This window comes from Oncorhynchus masou, chromosome 16 (genome assembly GCF_036934945.1).
Source record: "Oncorhynchus masou masou isolate Uvic2021 chromosome 16, UVic_Omas_1.1, whole genome shotgun sequence".
Lineage (NCBI taxonomy): Eukaryota > Metazoa > Chordata > Actinopteri > Salmoniformes > Salmonidae > Oncorhynchus > Oncorhynchus masou.
Window position 1 is genome coordinate 7,261,555 of NC_088227.1, and position 16,323 is coordinate 7,277,877.

General features: G+C 42.1%; 1 protein-coding gene across 1 annotated transcript in view; it reads right to left on the reverse strand.

Annotated features, from left to right (window-relative positions):
* Nucleotides 1-16,323, reverse strand: part of LOC135557388 (uridine diphosphate glucose pyrophosphatase NUDT14-like) — a 57,268-nt gene that overhangs the window by 40,481 nt on the left and 464 nt on the right. Inside the window, exon 2 of the mRNA XM_064990611.1 lies at nucleotides 1,804-1,847. Within this exon, the coding sequence (XP_064846683.1) occupies nucleotides 1,804-1,847 (44 nt within the window). The remainder of the gene's footprint in view (nucleotides 1-1,803; nucleotides 1,848-16,323) is intronic.

A 16,323-nucleotide genomic window follows, 5' to 3' on the forward strand; every position in this document is an offset into this window, starting at 1 on the left:
ATCAGGCCTTTATTGTAGTGTGGCCAGTAAAAAAAATATACAAAATACATTTTAAAAAAAGGTACAAGACAGCCCCCTTGGAGTTGGCCAAAAATGCACCTAAAGGACTGAACATAAGAAACAAGATTCTCTGGTCTGATGAAACCAAGATTTAACTATTTGGCCTGAATGCCAAGTGTCACGTCTGGAGGAAACCTGGTACCATCCCTACAGTGAAGCATGGTGGTGGTAGCATCACGCTGTGGGGATGTTTTCCAGTGGCAGGGACTGTGGGAGACTAGCCAGGATCGAGGCAAAGATAAATTAAGCAAAGTGCAGGACTCTGAATGTCAAAGTACGGTTTAGGGTAGTGACTAATAACATGATGAAATCTTTAAGTTACCAGTTACCGCCATCACCTCCATAACATCAGGAAGATCAAAAGGAAGCAGACAAGGGATTTCCAGAAGTATTCTCAATTTTCTTTAACAGAGGAACCCACATTCACCAAAACAGTTACAGAAAGTCACATGAAACAACATCAGGAACACAATAGGTCTTATTTCCAACAATTGAGATGAATAAGAACTCCATCTACAACTATAACAGTTGATTAATGATTTTCCAAGCTGACTTCATATTATTTAATAATTCTTGGAATTTGTTATTTTTTGGATATCCAAACTATGTGAGTAAAATTGTTCTTAAACCTTTTGTAATTTGCAAAGAATTTTAGTGAGACAACTCAAAACGCAAAATCCATTAACGCCAAGATAATGGAATTCATTGCCCTTGACAATCAACCGCTCTCTGTCGTGGATGATGTTGGCTTTTGCCGACTGGTCGAGCATCTCGGGCCCCACACTACCAAGTAGGCCCTATTTTTCAGATGTAGCCATACCGGAGTTACACAGTATTGTTGAAACGCACATCCATGAGCTACTTGCTATGGGTGTCACTGCAATTAGCTTCACGAAACGCCTGCTCAACAAAACTGCCGAATGTACTCTACTAGAGGCTGTGAACAAGCGAGTCGGTGGCATTCTCTCTGAGCCACTTTACTGTGTCGCCACCATGCTCGATGCTAGGTACAAGGACCGCTACTTCGATGCAGACAAGAAACAGGGTTTACGTGAAATGTTACAGATACAGCTGGACAAGATGGAAACAGACACAGTGACAGTGTGCACCGAGGAAGAGGCCACGGACAGAGAGCTGAAACCTCACTGCTTGAAATGTATGATGAAATCTTGGTTGAGAATGAAACGACTTAACAAATGGACAACGAAACAGCACAGCAAATGAAAGAAATAGGTTTTATGTTTTACTGGTAATGGGGATATACGTAAATGCCAACAAACTAACTGTCAGTTTGTGCGTTTCAACTATTTAACTGTACTAGAATGCTTAAAAGGCAGCTAAATGTTTTAATATCGGTATCAAGTTTTTTGGCAAGGAAAATATCGGTATCGGCCAAAAATGTCCCTAGGTACAAGTGTCGACTCATACCTCAGATTTTAAAATCTCCACAAGAAATGCTTAGAGCTTATACTGACTGAAGAGAAATTGTCTGGGCTTTCCCAAATTCAAGGAAATGGCCTCAATATTATATTTTGTTAGTTTATTTGGTAGCAAGTCAAAGTGAAGGGTATAGGAATGCGTTGGGAAGGGGGGGAGGGGTGGGCATCTGAAGACTCTTCTCAGCTGACAGCGAGGTAGTTGAAAGAGTGTGTGTTTGAGTGTGATCATGTGAGTACACCCCATCTCTAGCACGGAGTTTCTCTTATCAACAACGAAACGGGTCAATGGCAGATAAAAGCTCACCTGTCATGAGTTCGCATGAAGTCCCACGATTTCTTTGTCCCATTCTGTGAACGACACAAAAACAATACATGAATGACATTCACATTCTGAAAGAACTGTGCTCGGATCTAGTTAGTTGTCCTACATGTTGGTGGGCTCGGATGGATATCAAATCATCCATTAACTAGGATAGGGCGGTATCCAGATTTTCATAAAGCCATGCCGGCCTTTCATCGCGGGATTTACAGTATTGCCGTCTTAGTACACAGGGGGCAAAAAAAAAGCTAGTTGGGCATCAGTTACCAGATTGCTAACAACATTTGCACAAACTAATAGCAGATTTCAATATGAAGCCTGCTAGCGAGCGCAAATGAAAAAACAAATTACAAAGACTGGCAATCTAGCTCAAAAAGTTATACAAGTAGTAGCTACTTAAAGTAATTCTTGGTGAGTTTGGACATTTACAAGCAAAACGTACTGGGGAAAAGTAGCTACACATCAGTAAGAGCGCCGTCTACTGATGGAATGCCTGTTGGTGAATTCTCATCCGAGTTTAGAAGTGCAACTGAAGCACAAAATTTGTCTGATGCCGAGCAAAGACTACAATAAGAAGCATTTTATATACAGTACCCGTCAAAAAAAAAAAAGGTTGGACACCAACTCATTCAATTTTTACTATTTTCTACATTGTAGAATAATAGTGAAGACAAACTATGATATAACACATGTAGTAACTAAAAAATGTATTTTATATTTGAGATTCTTCAAAGTAGCCACCCTTTGCCTTGTCTTGATGACAGCTGTGCACACTCTTGGCATTACCTCAACCAGCTGTATCTGGAATGCTTTTTCAACAATCTTGAGGGAGTTCCCTCTGCTTTTCCTTCACTCCGCGGTCCAACTCATCCCAAACCAACTTAATTGTTCCTGTTCCCAAGAAAGCTAAGGTAACTGAGCTAAACGACTACCGCCCGTGGCACTCACTTCCGTCATCATGAAGTGCTTTGAGAGACTAGTCAAGGACCATATCACCTCCACCCTAGACCCACTCCAATTTGCTTACCGCCACAAAAGGTCCACAGACGACACAATCGCAACCACACTGCACACATCCCTAACCCATCTGGACAAGAGGATACCTATGTGAGAATGCTGTCCATCGACGACAGCTCAGCATTTAACACCATAGTACCCTCCAAGCTCGTCATCAAGCTCGAGACCCTGGGTCTCGACCCCGCCCTGTGCAACTGGGTACTGGACTATCTGACGGGCCGCCCCCAGGTGGTGAGGGTAGGTAACAACATCTCCTCCCCACTGATCCTCAACACTGGGGCCCCACAAGGGTGCGTTCTGAGCCCTCTCCTGTACTCCCTGTTCACCCACGACTGCGTGGCCACGCACGCCTCCAACTCAATCATCAAGTTTGCGGACGACACAACAGTGGTAGGCTTGATTACCAACAACGACGAGACGGCCTACAGGGAGGAGGCGAGGGCCCTCGGAGTGTGGTGTCAGGAAAAGCTCACACTCAACGTCAACAAAACAAAGGAGATGATCTTGGACTTCAGGAAACAGCAGAGGGAGCACCCCCCTATCCACATCGACGGGACAGTAGTGGAGAGGGTAGAAAGTTAAGTTCCTTGGCGTACACATCACGGACAAACTGAATTGGTCCACCCACACAGACAGTGTGGTGAAGAAGGCACAGCAGTGCCTCTTCAACCTCAGGAGGCTGAAGAAATTTGGCTGGTCACCAAAAGCACAAACTTTTACAGATGCACAATCGAGAGCATGCTGTCGGGCTGTATGACTGCCTGGTACGGCAACTGCTCCGCCCACATTCCATAAGGCTCTCCAGAGGGTAGTGAGGTCCGCAGAACGCATCACCTGGGGCAAACTACCTGCCCTCCAGAACACCTACACCACCCGATATCACAGGAAGGCCATAAAGATCATCAAGGACAACAACCACCCGAGCCACTGCCTGTTCACCCCGCTATCATACAGAAGGCAAGGTCAGTACAGGTGCACCAAAGCAGGGACCGAGACTGAAAAACAGCCATCACTAACATTGAGTGTATAATGTTTACATACTCTACATTACTCATCTCATATGTATATACTATACTCGATACCATCTACTGAATCTTGCCTATGCCATTCTGTACCATCACTCATTCATATATCTTTATGAACATATTATTCATCCCTTTACATGTGTGTATATAAGGTAGCTGTTGTGAAATTGTTAGGTTAGATTACTCGTTGGTTATTACTGCATTGTCGGAACTAGACACACAAGCATTTCGCTACACTCGCATTAAACATCTGCTAACCATGTGTATGTGACAAATAACATTTGATTTGAATTGGGTTGAGGTCAGGTGATTGTGGAGGCCAGGTCATCTGATGCAGCCCTCCAGCTCTCCTTCTTGGTCAAATAGCCCTTACACAGCCTGGAGGTCTGTTCAAATCAAATCCCCATCCAACAAAGGGTGCTAATAAACATATTACGCACCTTCAAAGTGCTACGAATGTTGGGTAAATCAAATGAGGAAGAAAAAACACAATTAAAATGTCTAAAAATATATTTTCACTGTCATTATTGGGTATTATGTGCAGACGAGTGAGATTTACATTTTATTTAATCAGGCTGTAACACCACAAAATGTGGAATAAGTCAAGAGGTATGAATACGTTCTGAGCTTTCAGTAGGGGTGCATGTCAATTCTAGCTTGGTGGCTGTCAGATACTGTATGCCGCTAGATATCGTGTGTGTGGTGTACTGATTCAAAGAACCCATCAGATGAAATTTCAAAATAAAATTCATTATAGGGCTAGTAGATTGAAGCTAATAGGCGATCAGCAATTGATACTATGGGAGCAGGTAGCATTTTCTGTCTAGCTTAGTGTGACAACATGAAAATGTAGAGTTTCTATCAACCTTGCACACAATGTAGATATCAAAGAATGCAGCAGTTCGGAGTAAAGTAGTGGGTGAAACCATTCACTTCAGGAAAAGGGGTGATATAAATAAAGTTACCTTTCATTATGTGTTGCTGAATTCAAAAGAATATTTGCTGCCATTGTATTAAGGTAATAGAAGAGGTCTTCAGACTTACCATTTTTGTATTATTTTCTTTGAAAGAACAACTAGTGGGTTTTGAGTGCTTCTCCCCTATTTGGGAAGTTGGTCTGCCTGCTCCTCAGTCAAAGATATTCTGAGAGCAGGATCGTGTCTCCATCCTCTGTATATAAAAACTGCATAAAAAGTGTTGTTTGAAAACAGGTTCCTATATCCTAAAGTAAATAGCGAATGTGACTATGTACAGTTGAAGATGGAAGTCTACATACACTTAGGCTGGAGTCATTAAAACTTGTTTTTAAACCACTCCACAAATGTCTTGTTAAACTATAGTTTTGGCAAGTCGGTTAGGCCATCTACTTTGTGCATGACAAGTAATTTTTCAAACAGATTGACTTATAATTCACAGTCTCATAATTCCAGTGGGTCAGAAATTAAAATACACTAAGTTGACTGTACCTTTGAACAGCTTGGGAAATTCCCAAAAATTATGTCAGGGCTTCAGAAGCTTCTGACAGACTAATTGACATAATTTGAGTCAATTGGAGGTGTACCTCTAGATGCATTTCAAGGCCTATCTTCAAACTCAGTGCCTCCTTGCTTGACATCATGGGAAATTCAAAAGAAATCAGCAAAGACCTCAGAAAAAAAATTGTGAACCTCCACAAGTCTGGTTCATCCTTGGGAGAAGTTTCCAAACACCTGAAGGTACCACGTTCATCTGTACAAACAATCGTACGCAAGTATAAACACCATGGGACCAAGCAGCTGTCATACCGCTCAGGAAGGAGACGCGTTGTGTTTCCTAGAGATGAACGTACTTTGGTGCAAAACGTTCAAATCAATCCCAGAACAACAGCAAAGGACCTTGTGAAGATGTTGGGGGAAACAAGTACAAAAGTATCTATATCCACAGTAAAATGAGTCCCTATATCGACATAACCTGAAAGGCCGCTCAGCAAGGAAGAAGCTACGGTTCGCAACTGCAAATGGAGACAAGAGTACTTTTTGGAGAAATGTCCTCTGGACTGATGAAACAAAAATAGAAATCATTGGCCATAATGACCATCGTTATGTTTGGAGGAAAAAGGGGGAGGCCTGCAAGCCAAAGAACACCATCCCAACCGTGAAGCAAGGGGGTGGATGCATGTTGTGGGGGTGCTTTGCTGCAGGAGGGACTGGTGCACTTCACAAAATAAGTGGCACCCACTGGCTCCAGGTCATCTATAATTCTTTGCTAGGTAAAGCTCCGCCTTCTCAGTTCACTGGTCACGATAACAACACCCACCCGTAGCACATGTTCCAGCATCCCCAAAGCCAACACCTCATTTGGCCGCCTTATCTTCCAGTTCTCTGCTGCCAGTGACTGGAACAAATTACAAAAATCGCTTTAGTTGGAGACTTTTTTTCCCCCCTCACCAACTTTAAACATCTGCTATCTGAGCAGCTAACCGATCGCTGCAGCTGTACATAGTCCATCTGTAAATAGCCCACCCAATCTACAACTAACTCATCCCCATTCTGTTTTTCAATTTACTTTTCTGCTCTTTTGCACACTAGTATCTCTACTTGCACATCATTATCGGCTCATTTATCACTCCAGTGGTAATCTGCTAAATTGTAATTATTCGCTCCTATGGCCTATTTATTGCCCACCCCCTCATGCCTTTTGCACACACTGTATATAGACTTTCTTTTTTCTACTGTGTCATTGGCTTGTTTATTGTGTTATTGGCTTTTTTATCATTTACTCCATGTGTAACTGTTGTTGTCTGTGTCACACTGCTTTGCTTTATCTTGACCAGGTCGCAGTTGCAAATGAGAACTTGTTCTCAACTAGCGTACATGGTTAAATAAAGGTGAAATAAAAAAATTTAAATCTAAATTAGAGGTCGACCGATTAATCGGAATAGCCAAATCGGAAATCTGTATTTTTGGACACCGATTTGGCAGATATTTTATTTTTTGTACCTTTATTTAACTAGACATGTCAGTTAAGAACACGTTCTGGTGGGGGTTAACTGCCTTGTTCAGGGGCAGAATGACATTTTTACCTTGTCAGCTCGGGGATTCAATCTTGCAACCTTTTGGTTAACTAGTCCAACGCTCTAACCACCTACCTCTCATTGCACTCCACGAGGAGCCTACCGGTTATGCGAATGCAGTAAGAAGCCAAAGTAAGTTACTAGCTAGCATTAAACTTGTCTTGTAAAAAACAATAAATCAATCACTAGTTAACTACACATGGATGATGATATTACTAGTTTATCTAGCATGTCCTGCGTTGCATATAATCGATGCGGTGTGCATTCACGGGAAAAAAGACTGTCGTTGCTCCAACGTGTACCTAACCATAAACATCAATGCCTTTCTTAAAGTTAATACACAGAAGTATGTATTTTTAAACTTGCATATTTAGCTAAAAGAAATCCAGGTTAGCAGGCAATATTAACCAGGTGAAATTGTGTCACTTCTCTTGCGTTCATTGCACGCAGAGTCAGGGTATATGCGATAATAAACGTTTCGACCATATTAATGACCAAATGCTTGTATTTGTTATGTTATAATTAAGTCCATGATTTGATAGAGCAGTCTGACTGAGCGATGGTAGACACCAGCATGCTCATAAGCATTCATTCAAATAGCACTTTTGTGCGTTTTTCCAGCAGCTCTTTCCTGTGCTTCAAGCATTGAGCTGTTTATGACTTCAAGCCTATTAACTCCCGAGATTAGGCTGGTGTAACCGATGTGAAATGGCTAGCTAGTTGGCAGGGTGCGCGCTAATAGCGTTTCAAACGTCACTCGCTCTGAGGCTTGGAGTAGTTGTTCCCCTTGCTCTGCATGAGTAATGCTGCTTCGAGGGTGGTTGTGTTCCTGGTTCGCGCCCAGCAATACCGAAGTGCCTATAAGAACATCCAATAGTCAAAGGTATATGGAATACAAATGGTAGAGAGAGAAATAATCATATAAATACTATAATAACTACAACCTAAAACCTCTTAACTTGGAATATTGAAGTCTCATGTTAAAAGGAACCAACAGCTTTCATATGTTCTCATGTTCTGAGCAAGGAACTTAAACGTTAGCTTTTTTTACATGGCACATATTGCACTTTTACTTTCTTCTCCAACACTTTGTTTTAGCATTATTTAAACCAAATTGAACATGTTTAATTTTATTTGAGGCTAAATTGATTTTTATTGATGTATTATATTAATTTAAAATAAGTGTTCATTCAGTATTGTTGTAATTGTCATTATTACAAATAAAAATTGTCCGATTAATCGTGTCGGCTTTTTTTGGTCCTCCAATAATCGGTATCGGCGTTGAAAAATTATAATCGGTCGACCTCTAATCTAAATGTTCAAAGTTTAGCCAATTCTAACACTGATGAGGACTTACAACCTAGGGGAGTTAACTGTGATACTGTAAACCCCAGTATTGGTAGGGGGGCTCAGATAGCTAGAATGGTAGAGCATACTTTAAAGGGGAGTCTGGTGTAACGTCAGTAAATTAACAAGAGGATGTTATTGATCAAACAACAGGTCAGAGTGATGGAGATGATAATCACTCCAACGATGATGAATACCATACGCAGCAGTGTTATGTTTGATTTAGTCAAACAGATGGGTCAAGAGATTGGTCACAGTATTGTTTCAAGTCTGTCAGCAAGTAATACCACACCATCCAAGGTAGCCGCCAACACCGTCCCATTGTGCATGCCAGACTGGTACAAGGTAAACTGTCATGAAATCTGATATGTGTGAGCCATCCACTTTCAGAGGTGATGGAACAGATAAATGTAATGTGTATGAGTGGCAGGAAATGATGACTTACTTGGTAAAGAAAGTTTACAAAACGCCAGAGCAAGGTAATAAAATCATAGAAATGTTAATGGGGAAAGGATTTAATCAAGATAAAAATTACAGCAACCCCCTTGTAAACATCAGCAGAGACCCTGAGGTTATTTTCAGTAAATTGAAAGAGCATTTTGGTGAGGCTATCTCCTCTTCTATGCCACTTCAAGATTATGAAACCAAACCTTATCAGGGGGAGAGTAGCTTAGACTACTGGGTGTGCCTTAACCGAGTAGCAGATCTAGCTAATGAATGTCTACAAAGACAGGGCAGACAGATGGATGATGTGGGTCATGCGGTCACCATGATGTTTGTGAAGCACTGCCCCAATCATGACCTGTACACAGCATTCGGATGCAAGCATAGGGAGAAAATGGACAGTGGGTGAAGTTAAGAAATTGATAGACAACCACCAAAATGACAGATGTGCTACAAGGAGGAAACAAAACATATTGACACCTCAGGAAGACATTCAAAAAACAGGAGGTGAGCTCAGAGCACCCCATCCTTACCTCAGCGGTTTAGGGAGTTCAGAGTGGCAATGACAAAACCTGTAACACTGCTAGACCGGTTTATTATGAACCAGAACGTTGCTCGCAACGCAAGAGGGCCCAGCAGAACTGCACCGTTGTCTCCCTCCTTCCCATGTGCTATATGTAAAAGATGTTCTTCAAATGTCACAATCCTGGCCATCAAACCATAGACCACAAAAGCAGTAGGTTAGAAGAGACACCAGTCGGGCAGCGGCCACAAAATCAAGGTGCAGCTTTAAACTAATAGGTCTGCACCTTGAGGGGAAAGGTGCAGCTTTAAACTAATAGGTCTGCACGTTGAGGGGTAAGGTGCAGCTTTAAACTAATAGGTCTGCACGTTGAGGGGAAAGGTGCAGCTTTAAACTAATAGGTCTGCACCTTGAGGGCTTTAAACTAATAGGTCTGCAAAGGTGCAGCTTTAAACTAATAGGTCTGCACGTTGAGGGGTAAGGTGCAGCTTTAAACTAATAGGTCTGCACGTTGAGGGGAAAGGTGCAGCTTTAAACTAATAGGTCTGCACGTTGAGGGGAAAGGTGCAGCTTTAAACTAATAGGTCTGCACGTTGAGGGGAAAGGTGCAGCTTTAAACTAATAGGTCTGCACGTTGAGGGGTAAGGTGCAGCTTTAAACTAATAGGTCTGCACCTTGAGGGGTAAGGTGCAGCTTTAAACTAATAGGTCTGCACCTTGAGGGGAAAGGTGCAGCTTTAAACTAATAGGTCTGCACGTTGAGGGGAAAGGTGCAGCTTTAAACTAATAGGTCTGCACCTTGAGGGGAAAGGTGCAGCTTTAAACTAATAGGTCTGCACGTTGAGGGGTAAGGTGCAGCTTTAAACTAATAGGTCTGCACGTTGAGGGGAAAGGTGCAGCTTTAAACTAATAGGTCTGCACGTTGAGGGGAAAGGTGCAGCTTTAAACTAATAGGTCTGCACGTTGAGGGGAAAGGTGCAGCTTTAAACTAATAGGTCTGCACGTTGAGGGGTAAGGTGCAGCTTTAAACTAATAGGTCTGCACCTTGAGGGGTAAGGTGCAGCTTTAAACTAATAGGTCTGCACCTTGAGGGGAAAGGTGCAGCTTTAAACTAAAATAGGTCTGCACCTTGAGGGGAAAGGTGCAGCTTTAAAACTAATAGGTCTGCACCTTGAGGGGTAAGGTGCAGCTTTAAACTAATAGGTCTGCACCTTGAGGGGTAAGGTGCAGCTAAAAACTAATAGGTCTGCACCTTGAGGGGTAAGGTGCAGCTAAAAACTAATAGGTCTGCACCTTGAGGGGAAAGGTGCAGCTTTAAACTAATAGGTCTGCACCTTGAGGGGTAAGGTGCAGCTAAAAACTAATAGGTCTGCACCTTGAGGGGAAAGGTGCAGCTTTAAACTAATAGGTCTGCACCTTGAGGGGAAAGGTGCAGCTAAAAACTCAGCCCCTATAAATGAAACTGATCCTGAAATAGAACTGTCTTCATACAAAGAGAAAAATCAAGGCAACAAAAATGTGATATATCAACCTACTCGGAGAATAACCGGCAATGAAAGTCTGTTCTATGCACGAGTGACCGTGCAGGGTTCAGTAGAACTAAGAGGACTCGTTGATAGTGGTTCAATGGCCTGTACGTTACTGAATCTGCTGAGCATACATTGCTTCGAAAACATGTCTTAACTGAAAGCTCGAAAATGTCCACTCCTGTAGTACTCATTGGATGTGGAGGGCAACAGGTCAATCCAAAATGTGAATATGAGCTCCATATCAAATGAATGAACTGCAAGATGCTGGTGCCAGTATTCGCTGTGCCAGGGAAAACTGATGAAGTGATCATAGGAACAACTGTACTGAAACATGTCCTCCAACTCAAAAAAGTAGAGGGATATTGGAAGCAATATCACAACCAGCCAATGGCCTTTCTGATGAATCAGATACAGTTATAAGAATACTGGAAAATATGTAAAATGCCGGGGGAAAAAGTTGCCACTGTTGTTCTCTGAAGGATGCTTAGCCCCTACCAAATCAAGCCGAAGCACTGGCGTCATTGGGCGGAAACTGCCTTTTCAGCACAATGGATCTGACATTGGGATTTTACAATATTCCCATACACGAAGAAGATTGTAAATACACAGCCGTTACCACACCAGTTGGCCTTTTCGAATATAACAGATGGGCTAAGGGCCTCTGCAACAGCCCAGCTATGTTTGCCAGGATGATGATGTCAATCTAGAGGACTTACTGGTGTTTGGTAAAAGTGAACAAGAAGCACTTGAATGGTTGGAGTTGGTTTAATGTAGACTCTCAAACAACAACTTGAAGCTTGCTCCTCAGTGCCACTTCCTTAGGCGATCTGTGTTATTCTTGGGCCATGTGATATCTGAAAAGGGGATCCAGACTGATGTGGGAAAAGTGACAGCCATCAGTGAGATGACAGCCACTGATCTCATGGAGATTGATGGAAAAACTCCTGGACTGAAGAGGGTCCAGTCATTTCTCTGAATGATGAACTATTACTCCCACTCAAAGGGTTTTCAAAATTGCCAAGCTTCTGTGCTGTTTATAAACAGCGGGACAGAAAACCAAACGAAAAGATAAATGGCAAGACTCAGAGTAGGCCGTCCCAGAGGCTGACACCTGAAGACTGGGCGAGTGAGTGTCAACATGCATTTGATGAGTTAAAAGCAGCTGTAATAAATGCTGTAGTTTTAGCTCACCCAGATTTTAGTAAACCCTTCATACTTTCGACTGAAGCTTCAATTGACGGCCTCGGTGCTGTTCTGAGCCAGATCCCAGAGGGTGAGAGTAAAAGTAGACCGTTTGCTAGTAAATCCCTCAACAAATCTCTGATGAAGTGAAGGCACTCCTAGACAACCGCTTGTCCCGAAAGGGGATCATATCCATGTGCACTGTCCCTCTGATGCAGCTATCCCAACATCTGCTGCAGGGAGGTTACCCAGCGCTACACACTTTTTGACTAGGAGATCTCAAAGAGAAGCAGCAAGCAGATGAGACATTGGCTCGTGCTACCTATTATGTGGAAGGGAAACGGAGACCAATACATTGTGAAAGAGAACATGAAACAGTGGACGTGCAGAAAAAAGTTTGAAAACAAGGATGGAAAACTGTACAGGAAATCAAAGGATAAAACTGGAAATAAGAGCTATCAGTTCATTGTAACTTTGTCCTTGAAGGCAGATGTGTTGAATGGAACACATGATGATGCTGCACACCAAGGTCAAGCAAGAACCTTACATCTCAGACAGAGGTTATTTTGGGTTGGTATGGATGAACAAGTTAAAGACTAGGTCATGAGATGTAGACGATGTGTTGTGAGCAAGTCAAGAAGACTTGAGGTAAGAGCTCCTCTTGAAGCGATTAAGACAAGTGCGCCACTAGAGTTGGTCTGTATCGATTTCTGTTCGGTCGAAGGATGGAGCGAGTATTGACGTACTAGTAGTAACTAGAGGTTGATTGATTAATCGGAATGGCCGATTAATTATGGCCGATTTCAAGTTCATAACAATCGGAAATCGCTATTTTTGGACATCGATTTGGCAAAAAAACATTCTTTTTTTTTTTTACACCTTTATTTAATCTTTTTTTAACTAGGCAAGTCAGTTAAGAAAACATTCTTATTTTCAATGACGGCCTAGGAACGGCGGGTTAACTGCCTCGTTCAGGAGCAGAAGGACAGATTTTCACCTTGTCAGCTCGGGTTATTTTCACCTTGTCAGCTCGGGGATTCAATCTTGCAACCTTACAGTTAACTCTCACGTTTGCATATAACTGTACCGTACATGAGATGACGGGGTTCGCCCCTTTTTACTTAATGTTTGGGCGGACCCCACAGCTACCGGTCGACACCATGTTTGGAAGTGTTCTGAGAGACGAGACCGTTTTGGGTTCCAGCAAATTTGTAGACTCCTTTCAAAAGAGATCTTCAGGAGGCCATGCATGGCACACAAACACATCGAAGGCACAGAAAAAAAGCAGGCAAGAAAATATGACAAGAAGGTGAGAGGATGTACCCTGGAGGTCAGTGACAAAATTCTCTGAACAAACAAGAAAGAACGGGACAAACGGAAATTGGCAGGTGTGGGAGAATCTACCGTCTATGTCTTCAGCTGGAGCAACCCAGAGCTGCACATCTACAGTGTAGCCAACCCTTCCACAGACAAGGGCAAGGCTGTACACCGCAACTTCTTACTTCCTGTGAACTTTCTTCCGATTGGAGAGGCTGAAGAGGATACAACTGTTCGCTCCATCCTTTCAGAGGATAGTTTTGCAGATGCCAGAACAATGAAACCAAACCCACTACCAGATGTGGATGGGGGCAGTGATGACCAGAGAACTGCAGTCTGGATCCTCCACAGTCTAAGTTCAAAAGTAGTCGATGAGGCTGCCTCCGGGTCCATGTTGATAGGACAAGAGTGTAATGGAGAAACCGAGTCAATGGGAGATTCTGAAAGCGAGCAGGAATCTAGAACTAGTGACTCTGGTCCGTTGGAGCATTACGAATTTCAGAGCAATAGTGACAGAGACCCAGCAGGAGACCCTTGCCACTGAGGATGATAGCTTGCAACCCTTGGCCGATGAGACAGAAACATCCTCTAAAAGCAGTATACGGGTCTGTGACTTTGCTCCAAGTGATCAAATTCAAACAAGCAAAAATCGGCCTTCCTTCAAGCTTTGTCAAGATGGTTGTTGATCATTGCCAGTCAACATTGTAACTAGGCCACTCAGGAACATTCAACGTTTTCTTTGTAAGCAACTCAAGTATATTTGGCCTTGTAATTTAGGTTATAGTCCTGCTGAAAGGTGTATTCATCTTCCAACAGACAGACAGGTTTTCCTCTAGGATTTGGCCTGTGCTTACCTCCATTCCATTTCTTTATTACCCTGACGTTAGTGTTGCGAGGTACCTACAATGTTGTTGATTCATCCTCAGGTTTTCTATCACAGCCATTAAACTGTTTTAAAGTCACCATTGGCCTTCATTTTCTGCTCAAAGGCTCTCTGTACGCTATGCACATCTGATAAAATAAGATGCATAAAGAAGATACAAACTGGCCAATTTAATTCCACTAAATGATGCGAATGAACCAATAGAACGATAAGCATAACCAGTCAAATGTATTTACATCAACTGGTATTTCCTTCAATGAATAGGCTAAAAAAAAGCATTATTCACAATGGGATTTTCCCTCTCATCCTGGACACTTGGCTGGTTCCAATTTTCGATTTATTTTTACAGTCAAAAGCCGTCTATTACTGGCTTACAGACACCCATGTGTTCCTTGTAAAAAAGGTGCTTCTAGAGCCCTGGCAATTATATGTATACTGCTAGTACCCCTGGTGTGCGCGCGCACACACACACACACGTTAATGATATGACCACCTTACTTTAAATGAATGGGTTTAACATGCTGTACAGACTAATTCGCATATTACATATATTATTTGCAAAGTTGTATAACAAGTTAATCAATTGTAATGAATTGTAACTCCGTTTTGTATAAAACATGAACATCTGTTAACATGACCACCCTACTTCAAATTATTGGGCTTAAATTACTGTAAATATATATTCTGTAGTGCCTAATTTGCATAATATAGCATTTCTATTTCATAAATTGTACTTTACTTTTAATCAATTTAATTACATTATGACCACCCTCTCTTGAGATATTGGACAAAACATGTTGAATTTAAAAAATCCAGGCAGGTGATGGTGAAATTATTAACTAGGATTAACATTGACCTGTCTGCAACCTTGTTGATCTTTTCAGATAACTTGAAAATAAGATCTCAGCAATGGCAAGTCCAATCTTCATGAAAAAAAAAAAAAAGTGGTGTGTTCATGAGAAGTTTCTCTATAACAATACAAAGTATAACACCAGAACCAAAGTTTCATTTTGTCCTTTAACGCCCCACTTAAAGTATCAAGTCTCTGCTATATAACACAACGGATGGGGAAGACATGCCATACCAATAGGGCTCAACAGTGGTCATTATGACTCACAAACACCTAAAGAGCAACAATGGGCCAGAGAAGCAGAACACTTCCACACTCAATGACAGGAAGCGTTAGGCCAGTACCACATGCCCAGATGGGGAGAACACTTGGGACGGAAATATCTACAGGTGCCCTCCTGCCCTTCATGAAATCCACAGAAGGAGAAATGTCATTATCTCAGGAAAGGTTGAGTGAATGTGATGAAGCGTTGCCCGCCCCAAAGAGTCTCACTGCCAAAGAAATCACAGCAGAACATTTCCACATTTCCTGAAGGAAAGTGTCAAAGGAGGCAATGGCACAGCCTTTGCCCAGCCTCTAGAAGCCTACATGTATGTTATTGATTGACCTGAGCATAGCTTTCGATCCAGAAAGTAGTAACAGCCTAATTCAAGAATAGCAACGACTGTTATGGAGTCTTGTATTCCTTTATCCAACATATCATACTGAAACAACGACCACAAAACCTGGTTCCAATTGTGTTATTATGAGTAGCTAAAGATGAATAGACTAATTCCCTGTGACCAGACCTATTTCCTAATCAACAAACATACAATCAACCATAAAAGTATGGTCGTCTTGAACATCACATTGCTAATAGTTAATCTTCCAAACAACTAACTACTGTACGTACCTAAGAGGATAGTTACTAGTGGAATCAATGTAGCTAACTAGAAAGCTCTCCTAACATGCATTTTATCTCCCGAGGGGCTAGCTGCCCTTTAGATTAAAGACTCAGGTAGATGAACATTCTCACAAGATGATTTGTGGGCCATAAAATACTGGTGGGTTCTATACATAAGTGGACTTGTGTGGGTTCCCTATATATATATATTAAAATATATCACTGACAGTAAAATGGGTTTGCAAGCTCAGCACAGCACCAAATACTCAACATCCGACCTCATAAAATCACTATCAAACTAGAAAGGCCATCTCTAGTTTGACACATCCCAACAAGGCCTGACATTACATGACTTGGCTAGCTAACGCTCAACAACAACCACATGAGAAATGTAGATATTGTAGCTAAGCATCAGGTTGTACATTTCCAACAAGCTAGCCAGTTACTTAGCTAG